The sequence below is a fragment of the Lemur catta genome, chromosome 14, assembly GCF_020740605.2.
Source record: "Lemur catta isolate mLemCat1 chromosome 14, mLemCat1.pri, whole genome shotgun sequence".
NCBI lineage: Eukaryota > Metazoa > Chordata > Mammalia > Primates > Lemuridae > Lemur > Lemur catta.
Window position 1 is genome coordinate 66,508,590 of NC_059141.1, and position 20,463 is coordinate 66,529,052.

Sequence of the window (20,463 nt, forward strand, 5' to 3'; positions counted from 1 at the left end):
CCCCACCCCGATGCACCTGCACTGGCCCTCACCTCCACCCGCCTGCAGTGGCCCCCAGCCCCACGCAAAGGCACCGGCCCTCACACCCACGGGTCTGCGGGGGCCTCACCCCCACACTTTGGCAACGGCCCTCATGCCCACACACTGGCACTGGTCCTCACTCCCATGCCCTCATCCCCACGTGCCGGCACTGGTCCTCACCCCCATGCAACAGCACAAGCCCCCACCCCCACAAGCCTGCACCGGCACTCACCCCCAATTGCAGGCACAGGACCCCACCTTCACACGCTTGCAGTGGCCCCCACCCCCACACAATGGCACTGGACCTCACAGCCTTTTTAATATGTGTCACATTTTGACAAATATTTTCCTACATCCACTGATATGATCATCTGAATTTTCTTCTTTAGCCTCTTAATGTGGTAGATTACATTAATTTTTTAATATTGAACTAGCTATGCAGCCCTGGAATAAACCTACCTCATCATGGTATATAATTTGTTGTATATATCACTAAAGTCTATTTGCTAAGAATTTTTGTATCCATATTTTGAGGGACATTGGCCTCTTGTTTTCTTTTTGTACTGTTTTTGGTTTTAGGCATTAGGATAATATTAGCTTCATAAAATGAATTGTGAAGTGTTTTTTATTTTTTCTAATACTTTTCACGGAATTGGTATTAATTTGTTCTCAATGAGTAACTGCAGAGATTTCTTTTTGGTAGTTTTTACATTTCGAATTTGATTTCCTTGGTGGATGTGGGACTATTTAAGTGATCTATCTCATATTGAATGAATTATGGTATTGTTTCATCTCATTTAAGGTGTCAAACTTATGTGTCTAGTGTTTTTAGTGTTATGTTATTACCTTTTTAATATTTGTAGGGTCTTTAGTAATATCCCCTGTTTCATTACTGATATTGATAATTTGTGTCTTTTGTTCTTCTTTCTTGTCAGTCTTGCTAGAGGTTTGTCAATTTTATTTATCATTTCAAAGAACCAGCTTTTTGTTTTATTGATTTTCTCATTTTTCTGTTTTGAATTTTATTGATTTCTGCTCTTATATCTATTTTTTCCTCCATTTTTTTGCTTTGGCTTTATTTGGCTCTTTTTTTTCTGGGTTCTTGATCTGGGAGCTTAGATTATTGAGACTTTTTCTCTTTTCTAATGTGTAAATTTAGTGCTGTGAATTTCCCTCTCAGCACTACTTGGGCTATGCCTCACAAGTGTATTGTTATTTTATTTAGTTCAATGTATTTTTGATTTCCTTTGAGACTTCCTCTTTTACCAATTAACTATTTAGCAGTATGTTGTTTAGTTTCCAAGCATTTGGAGATTTTTCCTGTTATCTTTCTGTTATTGATTTCTGTTAATTTCTGTTAATACCCTGCTCTCTTTCTGTTAATGATTTAATTCTGGTTGGATAATACATTCTGTATGATTTAAAATATTTTAAATTTACTGAAGTTTGTTTTGTGGCCTAGGATGTGATTGGTCTATATTGTATGTAGTATGGCCTATGTGGTTGGCATAAATTTGGTAGGCAACTGAAAAGAAATTAAATTCTACTGTTGTTGGGTGGAGTGTACTATATTGTTTGTTAGATATTATTGGTTCTTGGTGATATTGAGCTATTCTATATCCATGATGATTTTTTTGTCTAGTCGTTCTATCAAACATTGAGAATAGGATGGTGATGTCTCCAACTAGTCTTTTTCTCCTTTTCAGTTCTATCAGTTTTGGCTTCACATCTTTTGAAGCTCTGTTGTTTAGGGCACACATTTAGGATTGCTGTATCTTCTTGGTGGATTGACCTTTCCATCATTATTTAATGTCCCTCTCTGAGTTTGATAATATTCTTTGTTCTGAAGCCTGTTTTATCTGATGTTAATATAGCCACTCTTGTTTTCATTTGTAAGTATTTCCATAAAAGTCTTTCCCCATATTTTTACTTTCAAACTGTTTACATTTTTATATTAAATGTGAATATATGTAGACATTACAACATTGTGTTATGTTTTTAATCTACTTTATCAATCTGTTTTTAATTGGCACATGTAGCCCACTCATACTTAATGTAATTATGTGATTTTTGATAGCTTAGGGTTTGTCTGTGATTTTATTTTTTGTTTTCTATTCTTTGTCTGCTTTTGTTTCTTTTTTCTTTCCTGCCTTCATGTAGGCTACTTGAACTTTTTTTTCCCTAGAATTTCTTATCTGTAGTGTTTTTAGTTATCTCTTTTTAGAACATTTAGAACATGATGCACATGATGTACTTTTCTCTGGGACAAATTAAGGGCATCTAAAATGCAAGTATTTATTTTCTTATATTTCCAACTTTCTAGAGCAGCATCTTGGTTTTTCGAAAGCCAGAGAGAGCAGGAGCTAGAGTTCTGGTTACTGTGAGCTGTGTGTGGGTGAGCAGGTGGCCTTAGTGAAAAGGGATCATCTTATCATTCATTTGTTGCAAACTGAAGCTGAGTCTGATCCTCTTCCAGCTGGTCTCACATACTAAAAAGAGTGGGGGTATTAGGTGTGGCTTAATGAGACAGCTAATTCAGAGATTTAGATCATTCCCTTTCTATTTAGAGAGCTTCTTTTGGCCATTATTTTGCTGGCGATGAATTATTAGTTTTAATTCATCTGAGGATGCTTTTGTTTCTTCTCTGTTCTTGAAGGACATTTTCACTGGATATAGGATTCTGGATATAGAGTTCTATATATTGATAGTTCTTTTCTTCAGGACTTGTTATGCCATTTCTTTCTGGTCTTAAAAGTTTCTGATGAGAAGTCCACTGTCTTTTGGATTTCCCCCCATCCCCCATAGGTAATATGTTATTTCTCACTTGCTCTCACAATTTTTCTTTGTTTTTAATTACCAGAAGTTTGACTATAATGTGTCTTGGTGTGTAGTTTTTGGTTTTATCCTGTTTGGGATTTATCCACCTTATTGTATCTTATGTTTTTTTTTTGTTGTTGTTGTTTGTTTGGTTTTTTTTTTTTACCAAATTTGGGAACAGCCCTGCCCCTTTTCCAGACTCTTCTGGATTCCAATGACATGAATGTTAAATCTTTTGTTTTAGTCCCACAGGTCTCTGAGGCTCTATTTACATTTTCCCAGTCTATTTTCTTTCTATTGCTCAGATTGGGTAATTTCTAGTGTTCTAATCTCAAGTAATGAACTTGAAAAAAAATCAATGGATTTTTGTTCTCTCCATTCTACTGTTGAACACATCCGTTGAGTTTTCAATATTTCAGTTATTGTATTTTTCAGCTCTGAAATTTTTATTTGGTTCTTCCTTATGTTTTCTATTTCTTGGCTGAAAGTTTCCATTTTTTGCTGAGACTTTCTATTTTTTAAAATTTGTTTTAAGAATATTTCTAATTTCTCACTGAAGCATTTTTATGATAGCTACTTTTAATTACTTTTCATGTAATTCTAATATCTCTGTCATCTTTATGTTCTATTGACTGTCTTTTAAAATTCAATTAAGATTTTCCTACTAAATATGACAAGTGATTTTAAAATAAAACCTGGACATTTTGGCTATTATGTTAAGAGACTCTGGCTTTCATTGAAACCTTGTATTTTATCTGGCTGTCTTTAACACTGCTCTGGCAGAGTAAAGGGGACCTCCAACCTCATTACAGCCAGGTGGAGGTCCAAGTTCCCCACTTGACCTTTCAGCTTCACCTTAGTAATATAATACAGTCTGGGACTTTATAAACCCTGGGGGTATTATATGAGTTCCAATTTTAAAGATTCATAGAAGACACCTCAGACATTTGGGAGTCCATATTACCATATCTGCATATATAATGAAAAAGTAATTATAATACTTGTGAAATAATTTTCTAGTTCCTGCAGTGCCCAGTTAGCAGCCACATGGGGTCCTGGAGGGACATTGGTCTCCAGATGGCTTTGTTCTATCTTCTTCTAATGATGTCTGGTGTGTCTGGGGTCTGCCCACTGGTCCTGGTGGATCCTGATTGGTCTCAAGAGACAGTTCAATGATAAACATACGATGAAACAAATTTATATCACTTTCATTTCTTCCTTCAATGGTGTGGGTATCTTCCCTATTCTGGAGAGTGGGAATGGTAAACCTAGTGCCCTGGAATGCATTTTAGAGAAACACTACGTATTTGCAGTGGAGCAGTTTGAGTGAGGAGGCTATTGCCTCCCACCCTGCCCTGGAGTACTTGCCTAGCAAATAGGGTCTCCTGCTGGTGCTGGCTGGTGCAGGAGCAGGAGCAGCATGGTGGCCTGTGAGACCTAGGGCCTGTGGAAGGGTATCAAATATTATTAGAATTCCAAGTGGACTCACTGCTAAGTTCCAGCAGAACATTGGGGAAGTATGTGCTCTCCTTTATTTCCCAGAATTTCATCAGTCAAGATTGCCATGGGGTTATCACTTTTGTTTATCCCAGTTTTGGAAAGCTTTGGAGTCACTGAAGAAGGATCCTTAGCAGACATGATGCACATGGTATACTTTTCTCTGGGACAAATTAAGGGCATCTAAAATGCAAGTATTTATTTTCTTATATTTCCATCTTTCTAGAGCAGCATCTTGGTTTTTTGGAAGCCAGAGAGAGCAGGGGCTAGAAGTCTGGTTGCTGTGAGCTGTGTGTGGGTGAGCAGGTGGCCTTAGTGAAAAGGGATCATCTTATCATTCATTTGTTGTGCAAACTGAGGCAGAGTCCGATCCTCTTCCAGCTGCTCTCATGTACTAAAAAGAGTGGGGGTATTAGGCATGGCTAAATGAGACAGCTTGTTCAGAGATCTAGCTGAGCACTAGATGAACAGAATGGCAAAGGTTCTTGTATGAGAAGTTTATGGATTTAAAGTGTGAAAGAGAATATTTATTCACTTAGGTGGACAAAGAGGGAGAATTAATGAGAAAATAATTGCTGAAATCAAGTCATACAATCCCTCTTTCTATCTTCTGATAGACATTCCCTAAATATATGCATGGAAGGGTCAGAAGATGCAGATCCTCCCCTGGACTGACCACTTAGGATGGGATGAAGGGAAAATTCTCCAATTTACTGACTGATCTCAGGCTCTAGATCAAAGTGACCTGGGTTAAGTCTCCAACAATCCAATTAGAGTGGGTCTCTGACTCTTCTAACCTAACTCACTTCAGAGAGTTGCAGTTGTAGCCACAGAAAGTTTTCTTACTCATGATATTATGGCCCCAAATATTGAAACAAACCCTAAGACATGATAAAGGAATTTTTTTTTGTGGGATGACAGACATTAATGACAAGTTTTTTTGTTACAAATTTCCTTCTGCAGTATTCGTCTTGCCACTGCATTACCTATTAATAATATGAGTGGTATCTTCCCAGGAACATGTTGCATGATCAGATATACAATTAAAAGGAGGACTTCTTTTTCTGCTTGAAAATAGACAATATGTGAAAATGACAAATATTGTTAAAACTTCATTTTTTTTAGGAAGACTGGTAGCTACATGCACAGTTCTCATTTACCCAGTATTGTAGGCTGCATGTAATATGAAAATATTCATAGATAAAATCACTTATTTTTCATTAACCATGAGCAAAAACTACATATAAAGTTTAAAAATAATAAAGTCCACCTGCCATACCTATGTTGTTTTACATGTTTAATAAATCAAAGTTCTTCATTCTTTAGTCTTGCTATTATCAAAAGCTCAATGAGAGCTGACTGAAGAAATGAAAAGCTAGTGATGGGAGAAGCAAGGAACAGAACAGCAGTCCAGGAGTTCATCCTGGAGGGGTTTCCTGCTGTCCAGCACCTGGGGAATGTGCTGTTCCTGGTGCATCTGCTGGCGTACCTGGCCTCCGTCATGGGAAACACACTGATAATCACAATCACCTGGGCTGACCATCGCCTCCAGACACCAATGTATATTTTACTCAGAAGTTTCTCCTTCTGTGAATGTGGTTTTATAACCACAGTTATTCCTAAACTGCTGGTCATCTTCCTTTCAGGAAGGCAAACAATTCCCTTTACTGACTGTCTCACACAAGCCTTTTCTTTTTTATTTCTTGGGGCAACAATTTTCTTCCTCATGGCTGCCATGTCCTTGGATCGCTACCTGGCCATTTGCAAACCTCTGCACTACCCAAGCATCATGAATCTGAGGGTTTGTTTCCTTCTGGTTTTCTTCTGCTATGCTTTGTCCTTCATCATCATCACTGGTCTGTTCTTAAAGGTTTCCCGGCTGTCCTTCTGTGGCCCCAATGTCATCCCTCATTTCTTCTGTGATCTTGGCTCCTTAATTCATCTCTCCTGTTCTGACACCAGATCTACTGAAATGTTGGCCTTTGGCCTCACTTCGTTTATCCTGTTTGCATCCCTCATGATAACCATCATTGCGTATAGCAGCATAGTCATCACAATCATGCATCTCCCATCAGCCAAGGAGCGGCAGAAAGCTTTCTCCACCTGCTCCTCCCACCTCATTGTCCTCTCTCTGATGTATGGCAGCTGTGTCTTTATATACGTGAAACCAAACCAAAGGGACAGGCTGGACTCCAACAGAGAGGCTGCTCTTGTGAACACAGTGGTGACCCCGCTGCTGAACCCGGTCATCTACACTCTGCGGAACAAGCAGGTTCACCAAGCTCTGAGGGATGCTCTGTCCAGGGTGAAATTGCAATAATGGGAGCATAGATCATTGGACAGCAAATAGAGCTCCTTGGTCATGTAGTTCACTTTCCCACCATGGCGGAAATCTTCTCCATATATTCTCTGCTTACAGTCATCTTGCTTAGGCTAATATTTGCCTAAGTGGGTACTATCTATCTTGCAATTCAATGCCTTTCAAGTATGAAAATTCAAATTAGTTCTCTACACTGTGATTAAAATTATCTTCCTTGATTTCTACTTATTGGTCTAATGTGAATTCAATTCAAACAACATTTATATAAAGGGTAATATACATACATGAAATAATACAAAGTCTTTAAGATAAGAATAAGGAAGTTATTCATATTTAATAATTGCTGTTCATGGTATAGTCTTATGCTTGAACATTCTGATACCTAAGAACAAATAGATAGAAACCCCTTTTTTACTGCAGTATTTATTGAAGGCAAGATTTGAAAATTGCATGAAGTCATCATATAATATCCTTATAAAAGTGAATGGTAATTCATTAATTGTTTCTGCCTATGTGAATCAATCAGCAGTAACTTACTAAGTTCTCTCTTTGGATGTGTTGGTGTTAGACATATAAACAGCTTTGTGTAACTCCAGGTTGTTAACATGGGCACTTTCATTTTATCATCTTTTAGCTGTGTCAAATATTATTGAGAAAGGTGTCTTTAATCCTTCCTTGAACCATAAACAAAATGAAAAACATTTAAATTTGTGCATTTTTCCCCTGTAATTGATGTTGCCAAACCCTAGACCCAATAGGTTGCAGAAAGGTAGGAGGTCCCAGTATCAAATTCTTTCGTCCTGTGCAAGAGTAATGCCTTCCCTAATATGGTTTTATGTGTAGGTCTGGTGTGTTTTCTGGGTTAAGCTAAATTCTGGTTGATATTTTATGTAACAAAAATAAAAGAACTCATAATTGGATAAGTTCAAAATGATAATCAGTGCATTAATGACAAAAATGGATTAAAATGGAGTCAGTTACTGTGTTTACAAGTTCATTGAAAAAGCCTCTCCCACTCAAGGTAGAAGGAAGTGTGTGCCCGTCACCGCTGAGTCCCCATCTGCATGGTGTGTTTTTATTTTTTTAAATTTTTTTAATTCAGCATATGGGGGTACAAATGTTTAGGTTACATATATTGCCTTTTCCCCACCCGAGTTAGATCTTCAAGTGTCTCCATCCCCTAGATGATGCGCACAGCACCCATTAGGTGTGAATATACCTATCCCTTCCTCCTCCCTCCCGCCTGCCCAACACCCAATGAATGTTATTACTGTATGTGTACTTAAGTGTTGATCAGTTAATACCAGTTTGATGGTGAGTATATGTGATTCTTGTTTTTCCATTCTTGGGATACTTAGTAGAATGTGCTTCAGTTCTATCCAGGAAAATATATTTTATTTTATTTTTTTTAATTTCAGTTTATCATGGGGGTACAAAAATTCAGGTTATATATATTGCCATGTCCCACCCATCACCCCAAGTCAGAGCTTCAAGCGTGTCCATTTCCCAGACAGTGCGCATTGCACTCATCATGTAGGTATACACCCATCCCCTCCCCCCACCCATCACCTCAGTCCGAAACCCAATTGGTGTTATTCCCAAATGTGCACTTAGGTGATGATCAGAGAAACCAATTTGCTGGTGAGTACATGTGGCACTTATTTTTCCATTCTTGGGATACTTCACTTAGTAGAATGGGTTCCAACTCTCTCCAGGAGAGCAGAAGGGATTCTATATCACCATTATTTCTTATAGCTGAGTAGTATTCCATGGTATACATACACCATATTTTACTACTCCACTCATGAATTGATGGGCTTGTTTCCATCAATGGAATCCTTGATTGGGTTGTTTCCACATCTTTGCGATTGTGAATTGTGCTGCTATAAACATTCAGGTACAGGTGTCTTTGTTATAGAATGACTTTTGTTCCTTTGGGTAGATGCCCAATAATGGGATTGCTGGATCGGATGGTAGGTCTACTTGAATCTGTTTAAGGTATCTCCAAAATGCTTTCCATAGGGGTTGCACTAGCTTGCAGTCCCACCAGCAGTGTATGAGTGTTCCTGTCTCTCCGCATCCACACCGACATGTATTGTTTCGGGACTTTTTGATAAAGGCCATTCTCACTGGCGTTAAGTGATATCTCATTGTGGTTTTGATTTGCATTTCCCTGATGATTAGGAATGTTGAGCATTTTTTCATATGTTTGTTAGCCATTCTTATATCTTCTTTTGAAAAATTTCTATTCATGTCATTTGCCCACTTTTTGATAGGATTGTTTGATTTTTTCTTACTGATTTTCCTGAGTTCTAAATAGATTCTTGTTATCAGTCTTTTATCTGATGTGTAGTATGCGAAAATTTTTTCCCATTCTGTAGGCTGTCTGTTTATTTTCGTGACTGTTTCTTTGGCTGTGCAGAAGCTCTTTAATTTAATCAGGTCCCATTCATTTATTTTTGTTGTTGCTGTGATTGCCTTAGGAGTCTTCTTCATAAATTCTTTGCCTAGGCCAATGTCTGTAAGAGTCTTTCCTACATTTTCTTCTAGAATTCTAATCATTTCCCACCTAAGGTTTAAGTCTGTTATCCACCGTGATTTGATCTTTGTGAGAGGTGAAAGCTGTGGGTCCTGTTTCAGTCTTCTACATGTGGCTATCCAATTTTCCCAGCACCATTTATTGAATAAGGATTCTTTTCCCCAGAGTATGTTTTTGTCTGCTTTGTCAAAGATTAGATAGCTATATGAGGATGGTTAATTTGCCAGACTTCAAACTATACTACAAGGCTGTGGTTATTAAAACCGCTTGGTATTGGCACAAGTGCAGGGACACAGACCAGTGGAACAGAACAGAAAATCCAAATATAAAACCATCCTCATATAGCCATCTAATCTTTGACAAAGCAGACAAAAACATACTCTGGGGACAAGAATCCCTATTCAATAAATGGTGCTGGGAAAATTGGATAGCCACATGTAGAAGGCTGAAACAGGACCCACAGATTTCACCTCTCACAAAAATCAAATCACGGTGGATAACAGACTTAAACCTTAGGTGGGAAACAATTAGAATTCTAGAAAAAAATGTAGGAAAGACTCTTATAGACATTGGCCTAGGCAAAGAATTCATGAAGGAGACCCCTAAGGCAATCACAGCAACAACAAAAATAAACGAATGGGACCTGATTAAATTAAAAAGCTTCTGCACAGCCAAAGAAACAGTCATGAAAATAAACAGCCTACAGAATGGGAAAAATTTTCGCATACTACACATCAGATAAAGGACTGATAACAAGAATCTATTTAGAACTCAGGAAAATCAGCAGGAAAAAAATCAAACAACTCTATGAAAAAGTGGGCAAACAACATGAATAGAAATTTTTGAAAAGAAGATATAAGAATGGCTAACAAACATATGAAAAAATGCTCAATATCCCTAATAATCCAGGAAATGCAAATCAAAACCACAATGAGATATCACTTAACGCCAGTGAGAATGGCCTTTATCATAAAGTCCCAAAACAACACATGTTGGCATGGATGCAGAGAGACAGGAACACTCATACACTGCTGGTGGGACTGCACAGTAGTGCAACCCATATGGAAAGCATTATGGAGATACCTTAAACAGATTCAAGCAGACCTACCATTCGATCCAGCAATCCCATTATTGGGCATCTACCCAAAGGAACAAAAGTCATTCTATAACAAAGACACCTGTACCTGAATGTTTATAGCAGCACAATTCACAATTGCAAAGATGTGGAAACAACCCAAATGCCCATCAATTCACGAATGGATTAGAAAACTGTGGTATATGTATACCATGGAGTATTACTCAGCTATAAGAAATAACGATGATACGACATCTCTTTGGTTCTCCTGGAGAGAGTTGGAACCCGTTATATTAAGTGAAGTATCCCAAGAATGGAAAAACAAGCATCACATGTACTCACCAGAAAATTGGTTTCCCTGATCATCACCTAAATGCACATCGAGGAAGGATACCAATTGGATATCAGACTGAGATGGGAGTGGGGGGAGGGAATGGGTGTATGCCTACATGATGAGTGTGTTGCGCACCGTCTGGGGAACGGTCATGCTTGAAGGTGCTGACTCGGGTAGGTGGGCAGTGGGGGGAGGGGATGGAGGTATGACTACATGGTGAGTGCCAGGCGCACTGTCTGGAGAATGGACATGCTTGAGGCTCTGACTCAGGGGGATGGGCGGGACATGGACAATGTGTATTACCTGAGCTTTTGTACCCCCATGATGAGCTGAAATAAAAAAAAAAATACGGTATGCCATATCCTCTTTACCCAGTTTCCTGCAATGGTACTATCTTGCCAAATATAATATAATAACACAGCCAGAAAGTTGACATTGATAAGGTCAGGATTCAGGACATTCCATTCCCAGAAAGATCCCTCCTGTTGATTTTCCATAGCTACACACATTTCCCTCATGCTGTAGCTGCACATCTATTCTTCCTTTCTGTAATTTCCATTTTCAGAAATAAACATATATGTATATGTGCTTGTGTGTCTGAGTGTGTGCATGTAGAATTATACAGGATGTAGCCCTTGTGATTGGCTTTTATCACATGTTATAATTCTCTGGGAATTCTTCCACATTGTTGCACATATTAGTAGTTTATTCTTTTTATCGCTGAAGATTATTCCATGGTATGCATGTACTACATTTTGTTTAATAATGTACTTGTTGAAGGACATAGGGCTATTTCCAGTAGTTTCCTACAAGTAAAGCTTCTCTAAACATTCATGTACCGGTTTTTGTACGACCTTAAGATTTCTTTTCTCTGGGATAAATACCTAAGAATGCAGTTGCTGGGTTGTTTTGTAGCTGCATGTTGGGATTTATAAGAAATTGACAACCTGTTTTCCAGAGTTACTGAAAAATTTTGCATTCCCACCAGCAATGCATGAGTGACTCAGTTTCTTCTCATTCTCTCTAGCATTTGGCATTATTATCTTTGTTTTATTAGAGTAATAAATTGAACATCCACTATTTATTAAGCAATGGAACACTTTATATGAAGTATTATCACTTAAACCTTCTAAACATTTTTCTTTAATTGAAATTTTTATTAAAAGGATTGTAGATTCACATGTAGTTGTAAGAAATAGAGATCTATCTGCACTTTGCCCATTTTCCTCCAATGGTAATGTATTGAAAAACTATAGTTTACTCTCACAATGAAGATATTGACATTAACACAATACACCCATCTCTTTGCATACTTTGCCAGTTTTACTTCTAGTCGTGCATGTGTATTGGGGGTGGGGTGGCTTATGGGACTGTGTTTGTACTTGGTTATAATTTTTTCAGATGTTTACATTCATGTACCCACACCACAGACAAGGTACCGGACAGTTCTAACAATGTGAAGATCCCTCCTGTGTCCTTTTTATAGCTGCACCCCCTTCACTTCCTAAAAGCCCCCAAACCCATGGAAATTATTAATACTGTTCTGTTAAAGATTTTAATTTTATTGAGGTTTAATTTACTAATTCCCCACCCATCATTAATTGAGGATTGCTTCTGTTTCTCCAGCCCTTCTGGCCTTACTTGTACATGAATCATTGTACACCCACAGCCAGAAAATAGTGTTCTGGCAGATTGATAGGAGTTTTCAGTAAATACCCACATGTTGCCTGTCATGGTGAGTGCCAAGACTACATGGGCAAGGTGCCGGCAGTGTGTTCTTCGATCCACCTGTCACACTAATCAGATTCACTGGCCCCCCACCTAAAGTCCAGCTGTCCTGGTTCTTTTTCTTCAATGGAGTGGTTAGCCACATTTATTAAATGAAAAAAATCAAAATCAAAATACTGACTTACAGCAGTAAGTGGAAAGCACGGGCCCTGCTGCTGCAACCAGTTGCAATGCCACATGTATGGACATCATATTCTTCCCTCAGAATCTATTCTAGATTTTCTTTCACCCTTGGCCAGAATATCTGGGGTTTAGATTGTCTGCCCTCTAGGCTAACATTGATTTTTATACTGGAGGGATCTGAGCCCCTGGTTACCATGACCTTAAGGGACCATGGCCATGGATGCTATAATTTAATTTACAAACTTATTACTTGCCTGGAAGACTCTCATGCATTGCTACTAAGAGCCTATGTCCAATTTTGGAAGCTATTTTGGTGTTTCTTATATTGTTAAGACGTGTCGTTAATTTAGCATTTTCAAATCAAGTCATATACCCTAGAGAAATGAATGTTATATCTTCAGAAAGACTTGTACAAATGTCGATAGCAGCTTTATTCATAATAGCACTTACTTCAAAAAGACACAAATGTCCTGCAATGAGTGAAAACTGTGTTTTACTTTTACAGTGGACTAGTACAAATATAAAAGTATAAGTCAGTGATACATGAAAGAGCATAGATGAATGTGAGAAAGATATTGAGAAAAAAAGTTCAGAAAGAAAAAATCACACACTGTGTTTCATTTAGCAACAAGGAGTAGTAATTTTTGATGCCAGAAATAAAAATAATTGTTTTCTCTTGGTGTAGGATATTGACTGGGAAGGGGCATGAGAAATTATTGGTGAAATGGAAATGTTTTCTGATTAGATTTGAGTAGTGGATCCCTGGCTGTTTATATATGTAAAAAGTCATCCATCTGTACAGTTAAGATTTGTGGCATTTTATAATATGTAAATTATACCTCCATAAAGCAAATGTTGGTTTAGAAAGCAAAACCAAGAAAAAAAGTAAAGACAACTTGATTGTAAACAAGCATTTTTGCTGTTTAAGCCCGTCTTTCTTGACAAGTGTGGTCTGGAATTTTACAGATTTCATAACCCTGGGGCAACCATGCCAAATCTACCTCTGACATCGTTCACAGAGGTTGGTGCAGATACTGAGAATGATGGCAGTATGTTACCATACTCAGTGATGTGGTAATAACAGTGTATTTCTGCTGAATTTTTCCATTCTCGAAAGTGAACAATTAAATGTCTTCTGGGATCTGTTGTGATTTTTAGTTGCTTTCCTTTTTCATAGTCCTCTAGTGAACTCTGAATTTTCCAGGGGTTTATACTTTGGAACCCTAGTGTCCTCATTTGTGATGATAAATAATTCTGTGGTACATATGGCATGAGGGCATTTACATGTATTTTCACTTCTGACTGCAATGATACCATCTATGCAGAAAGGTGAAGAGCAAGTAGTTGAAGGGAAAGTGAGTACCAGGGGCTATGAGCAAGGCAATTTGACCTTTGTTGTCTCTTTTTCCTTAGTCTATTTGGGTTGTGTTCAGACAAGCAACCAGATGTGATGTTTGTGATGGACTGTGTCGTCATGTCCCATAGAATGAATATGAATACTCTGAGGAATTCTAAAGAGTCACTCCAGCAGATGCTAGTGCAGATTTGGTGCCTTTTGTGTTGTCTTAATTGTCTAGGATTTATCATCAGGATCAGCATGAGGGAAAGCACAACTGTTTGGTCTGCAAGGTTCGCAAATATGTATCTTTCTTGAAAATGATTAGCTTTAACAATTTCCTACTGAGTTAAGACATAAGCCATCTACTGAATTTTGTATAGGTAAAAGATAGGTACATCTCAAGTAATGGTGTTCTTTTTCTTTTTCCTTTCCATTATCGTAGGAGAAAGATCGTGGTTTGTTGGAAGAAAAAAGAAGCACATGTTCAAAGACGATGTTTCCTGTGAGCTACATCTTTGTGAGTACTTGACCATGGGGATGATTTGCAATCTAATGGGTCAAATATTTAACCCAGAGGCTGGTTATGTTTAATTCAGTACTGTGGATCATGTACAGTGAAAGCAATAGGCTTGGCCCAAACCAAGAACTAAGTGAGTACAATTTAAATATGGTGAGTGAGTTACCAGAGCACTAATTTCTAATAGAAGCCCAGACCCCTTCCCTAAAGATTCAGTGTCAGTTTCTCTGGTTTCTGGCTTGGTACTGGCTTATTAAACAATGACTGTTCCCCTAGTGACTGCACTGGGGACCCAGGTTTGATTCCAACCATAGCAGAATCTTCCAATGTAACAATATTCCACGATAAAGGGAATCTTTAAGGGTGATTTATAACTAATAGCAGAAGGAAACGCTTCCATTCTGCTGGGTTGATAAAGGAGGGGGATGCTGGTTCTCCCATTGCGTGTTTATGCATTGAGTCTGCAAAACGAAGTCATTAACTATTTCTCCTCAATCTTTAGACATGATTTCTTTTAAACCTATGGGCTGGATAGCTATGGATACTATGAGAGTGAGCTTTCCTGCTCAGTCTAGGGTCTTGAGAGAGGAACTCAGGCTAAATGTACTTCAGGAAATAAAGGGTTGGAACATGGTAATTGGAACACGGCTTTTTCATGCTTTCTATCTTCAGAGTGCTAAAGGCAGTACATAGTAGTGCTACACAGAATGCATGTCATACCTGAAGTGCAGAAACTTACACTGTGACCCCATGAAATAATATTTTCTGTGGGATGACAGCCTTCAGTATTACCTGTTAGTTTTATTATTTTTGTCTGCAAAAGATAATGGTTTCATTTTGCATTGTGTACCTTGTATGGAGTATTATTGGGAGATATTATTTTCCAGAAAAGCTTTAAGCTCCACAAAAAATTTATTCTCAAAAACAAAACCAAAAAAATAAACCTTCAATTTTTACAGTTTAAAATGTTAAATGTCCAAGTAATTTTTAATAAAATATATTAAAAAATGATTCCTTTTTCAGAATAGAAAATGCAAGGATACAGTTTTTTTTTTTTAAAAATAGTGACCATCCATTAAATTCTTTATTCTTAAATGATAGTATTTTCTGCCTAACAGATCAAAGCAGGCTGATGACAGACAGGGAAATGGACATAATTATAAAGATGAGGAATGAGACAACAGTCCAGAAGTTCATCCTGGAGGGGTTTCCTGCTGTCCAGCACCTGGGGAATGTGCTGTTCCTGTTGCACCTGCTGGCTTACCTGGCCTCTGTCATGGGAAACACATTCATAATCACCATCACCTGGGCTGACTATCGCCTCCAGACACCAATGTATATTTTACTCAGCAGTTTTTCCTTCTGTGAGTGTGTTTTTATAAGCACAGTTATTCCTAAACTGCTGGTCATCTTTCTTTTAGGAAGGCAAACAATTCCCTTTACTGACTGTCTCACACAAGCCTTTTTTACTTTATTTCTTGGGGCAACAATTTTCTTCCTCATGGCTGCCATGTCCTTGGATCGCTACCTGGCCATTTGCAAACCTCTGCACTACCCAAGCATCATGAATCTGAGGGTTTCTTTCCTTCTGGTTTTCTTCTGCTATGCTTTGTCCTTTATCCTCTTTACTGGTCTGTTCTTAAAGGTTTCCCAGCTGTTCTTCTGTGGCCCCAATGTCATCCCTCATTTCTTCTGTGATCTTGGCTCCTTAATTCATCTCTCCTGTTCTGACACCAGATCTACTGAAATGTTGGCCTTTGGCCTCACTTCGTTTATCCTGTTTGCATCCCTCATGATAACCATCATTGCGTATAGCAACATAGTCATCACAATCATGCGTCTCCCATCAGCCAAGGAGCGGCAGAAAGCTTTCTCCACCTGCTCCTCCCACCTCATTGTCCTCTCTCTGATGTATGGAAGCTGTGTCTTTATATACGTGAAACCAAACCAAAGGGACAGGCTGGACTCCAACAGAGAGGCTGCTCTTGTGAACACAGTGGTGACCCCGCTGCTGAACCCAGTCATCTACACTCTGCGGAACAAGCAGGTTCACCAAGCTCTGAGGGATGCTCTGTCCAGGGTGAAATTGCAATAATGGGAGCATAGGTCATTGGACAGCAAATAGAGATCCTTGGTCATGTAGTTCACTTTCCCACCATGGTGGAAATCTTCTCCATATATTCTCTGCTTACAGTCATCTCGCTTAGGCTAATATTTGCCTATGTGGGTACTACCTATCTTGCAATTCAATGCCTTTCAAATATGAAAATTCAAATTAGTTCTCTACACTGTGATTAAAATTATCTTCCTTGATTTCTACTTATTGGTCTAATGTGAATTCAGTTCAAACAACATTTATATAAAGGCTAATATACCTACATGAAATAATACAAAGTCTTTAAGATAAGAATAAGAAAATTAAGAATCATATTTAATAATTCCTGTTCATGGTATACTCTTATGCTTGAACATATTGATACCTAGGAACAAATAGATAGAAACCCCTTTTTTACTGCAGTATTTATTGAAGGCAAGATTTGAAAATTGCATGAAGTCATCATATAATATCCTTATAAAAGTGAATGGTAATTCATTAATTGTTTCTGCCTATGTGAATCAATCAGCAGTAACTTACTAAGTTCTCTCTTTGGTTGTGTTGGTGTTAGACATATAAACAGCTTTGTGTAACTCCAGGTTGTTAACATGGGCACTTTCACTTCATCATATTTTGGCTGCATCAAATATTATTGAGAAAGGTGTCTTTAACCTTGAACCATAAACAAAATGAAAAACATTTAAATTTGTGCATTTTTCCCCTGTAATTGATGTTGCCAAACCCTAGACCCAACAGGTTGCAGAAAGGTAGGAGGTCCCAGTATCAAATTCTTTCCTCCTGTGCAAGAGTGATTTCTTCCCCAATATGGCTTTTTGTGTAGGTCTGGCATGTGTTCTGGGTTAAGCTAAATTCTGGTTGATATTTTATGTAGCAAAAATAAAAGAACTCATACTTAGAAAAGTTTAAAATGATAATGCGTGCATTAATAATAAAAATGGATTAAAATGGAGTCAATTACTGTGTTTACAAGTTCATTGAAGACGTTCTTCCCACTCAAAGGCAATTGTAGTAGAGGGAAGTGTGTGCCTGTCACCACTGAGTCCCCATGTGCATGGTGTGGTTTGATTTAATTTTTTTTATTTCAGAATATTATGGAGGTTCAAATGTTCAGGTTACATATATTGCCTTTTCCCAATCCAAGTTAGAACTTCAAGTGTGTCCATACTCTAGACGATGTGTACAACACCCATTAGGTGTGTTATATACTCATTCCTTCCTCCTCCCTCCCACATGTCCGACACCTGATGAATGTTATTACTGTATGAGCACTTAAGTGTTGATCGATTAACACCAATTTGATGGTGAGCACATGTGGTGCTTGTTTTTCCATTGTTGTGATACTTCACTTAGTAGAATATGCTCCAGTTCTATCCAGAATAATATATTTTAGAATAAAGTGATTTGATATTTAGTGTGTCTGATTTAAGTCCATATTTTCCTTTCATGCTTGAGAATGAATCATATTTAAGACATAGTCTGTTCAGAGAAGATCTTAGACTTTCTGATAGTGTTGGGTGATTGAAATTCTTATTGTTGGGAATAGCTTGACTATAAGCTGTTCTGGAGGTATGGTCTGCCAAGGACAGCTGTGTCAGTGTCTCTCTTGTCTCCAAAAAAGAAGTCAGGCAGGCAATTTCTAAACCTAGTCTAAGTACAGGGAGCTCCTGGGAGTGAAGAAAACATGTACCTTCATCTTGGATGTCAGAACTCTGGACTGCATTCTAATAAACCGATAATCCATCAGGAAGAAGTGACTCTAAAAGTCCATAGGGGATGATTGAGCCTCTATAGCAAGATGGGATTCTGAGCCTAATCTTTATCCAATATCTCAGTGAAAAAAGCTAGGCTCCCTAGGGTGGCCTTTCTTTAATTTCCTCAGAAAAAAAAAAGATAAACTCTCTTTTTAAAAAAAATTAAACAACTAATTTTGGGACAATTGTAGATTCACATGCAGTTTTAAGAACAATACAGTGATATCCCATATCCTCTTTTTTTTCTTTTTTTATAATTTCAGCACATTATGGGGGTACAAAAGTTTGGGTTATGTATATTGCCCTCTCTCCCGCCAGAGTCAGAGCTTCAAGCGTGTCCATCCCCTAGGTAGTGCGCATCACACTCATTATGTATGTATACACCCATCCCCTCCCCCCACCACATCTCCCTGACACTTGATTAATGTTATTCCTAAATGTGCTTTTAGGCAATGATCTGTGAAACCAATTTGATGGTGAGTACATGTGGTGCTTATTTTTCCATTCTTGAGGTACTTCACTTAGTAGAATGGGTTCCAGCTCTATCCAGAAAATACAATAGTTGCGATATCACCATTGTTTCTTATACCTGAGTAGTACTCCATGGTATACATATATCACTTTTTATTAATCCATTCTTGTATTGATGGGCAGTTGGGTTTTTTCTACATCTTTGCAATTGTGAATTCTGTTGCTATAAACATTCGAGTGCAGAAAGATGGCAGAGTGGTGGTGACCTCCTGGATTCGTGCTCCTGGAGAGGAAGGCATGGATCTCGGTCTGCCACAATGCTAGAGGATTGCTCCCCCACAAGAACAGCGGTGTGAATCCACAGAGAATCAGCGTGGGACACACAGAGCAGAAAAGACTGAAGTGAACGGGAAATCAGATTGTGAAAATCTGGAGAGTGTGGGAGGGACAATAGAGAGGGGAGCGTGGGACGGCTGTACCTTCCTCACCAGCGAGTGAAGGGGGTTCAGCCCCACAGGAAAGCAGCCTATTTGCCCACTGACCTCCACTCCCACTCAATTAGGGATCTGCCTGAAGCCGGTGCAGAATCACCGCTGGAGACGCGGACTCTGTGGAGAGGAGACAATAGCGGGGGGCATTTTGAACCCCAGAGCTCTGTGGGCGGACTACAACTGGCAGGAGAGGGTTTGCACCAGGCTGCAGTGAAAGACACCTGGGGGACGCCGAACTGTCTCCTTTATGCGGGCGGCTGGGCTCCCTCAATCCCCAGCTCCTCTGGCCCCTGCCAGAACCTCAACATTTGCCCCCAGCGCCAGCGATCTGCGGGTGGGCAGCCACCATTGTTGGGGTTCCCCAGCCTAGCTGCTGCGGAGTGATTGGGAACCAGGAGGCTCCCTCCCCTAGTCCGTGGACCCCCACTAGGAGCTCAGTCGCAAGGGAGCGGAGCGTGGACCTTGCGGACATTGGGGCAGGGCGGACCATCGACCCCCGGAGCTGTAGCAGCCGGGGTGCTGGGTGAACGAGGGCACCCCCTCTCCCCCTAGCTTCTGTCCTTTGTGCAGAGAGAGGCAGAAACCACCTGGGGAGAGGAAGAGGCAAGGAAAAAGTTGCTTTCCATCTGCAATTAGAACAGCCCAGTGACGAGACTCTCAAACCGGTTTTGGGCCAAATTAATTCTCTGGGGCTGGACCCAACAGGAGCAGCCCCCCAGCTGAGGCAGCAAAATCCTGAACAACACGCAAAGGGCTCCCCCTAGTGACAGTGGAGGCAGCTTACCTGGGCTGCTGCACAGCCCAAGATCAGCACACGGGGTGCCTCTGTCCAGCCTAAAGCTAGCTGAAAGAAGGGACCTAAGGATTGATCCAGAGGGAAGACCTCAGCGAAAGAACTCTGGGAGTGTAAAGAATCTAGCTGAAACCTTGCCCTCAAAGAGGATTACTAGTTCTCTACCAATTGACACAAACCAGACACGAAATAGCAACATGTCACAGGAAGATTTCAAAGATGGATCATAAATAAGCTGAATATTATGCAAGAAAAAATGGATAACCAACACAAAGAAACAACAAAAAAAATCTAGGACTTGGAAGAAAAATTCACTAAAGAAATTGAAATATTTATGTGGTTAATTACATTTATAGATTTTCGTATGCTGAACCACCCCTGCATCTCTGGGATGAAACCTACTTGGTCGTGATGAATTATTTTTTTAATAACCACTAGGATACGATTTGCTAGGATTTTATTGAGAATTTT

At 39.1% G+C, this 20,463-nt stretch overlaps 2 protein-coding genes across 2 annotated transcripts; both read left to right on the plus strand.

Annotated features, from left to right (window-relative positions):
- The first annotated feature begins 5,716 nt into the window (after window positions 1-5,716).
- On the plus strand, window positions 5,717-6,655 carry LOC123649756 (olfactory receptor 6C75-like). The gene has a single exon (XM_045567931.1). It carries the CDS (start codon window positions 5,717-5,719, stop codon window positions 6,653-6,655), a length of 939 nt encoding a protein of 312 aa, XP_045423887.1.
- An 8,862-nt stretch (window positions 6,656-15,517) lies between these two features.
- Window positions 15,518-16,465, plus strand: LOC123649964 (olfactory receptor 6C74-like). The gene has a single exon (XM_045568301.1). The coding sequence runs from the start codon at window positions 15,518-15,520 to the stop codon at window positions 16,463-16,465; it is 948 nt and encodes a 315-aa protein (XP_045424257.1).
- The last annotated feature ends 3,998 nt before the right edge of the window (window positions 16,466-20,463 follow it).

Bases quoted from the DNA above. Each gene is read 5' to 3' on its own strand.
- LOC123649756 (XM_045567931.1), top strand. From the start codon at position 5,717: ATGGGAGAAGCAAGGAACAGAACAGCAGTCCAGGAGTTCATCCTGGAG.
- LOC123649964 (XM_045568301.1), top strand. From the start codon at position 15,518: ATGGACATAATTATAAAGATGAGGAATGAGACAACAGTCCAGAAGTTC.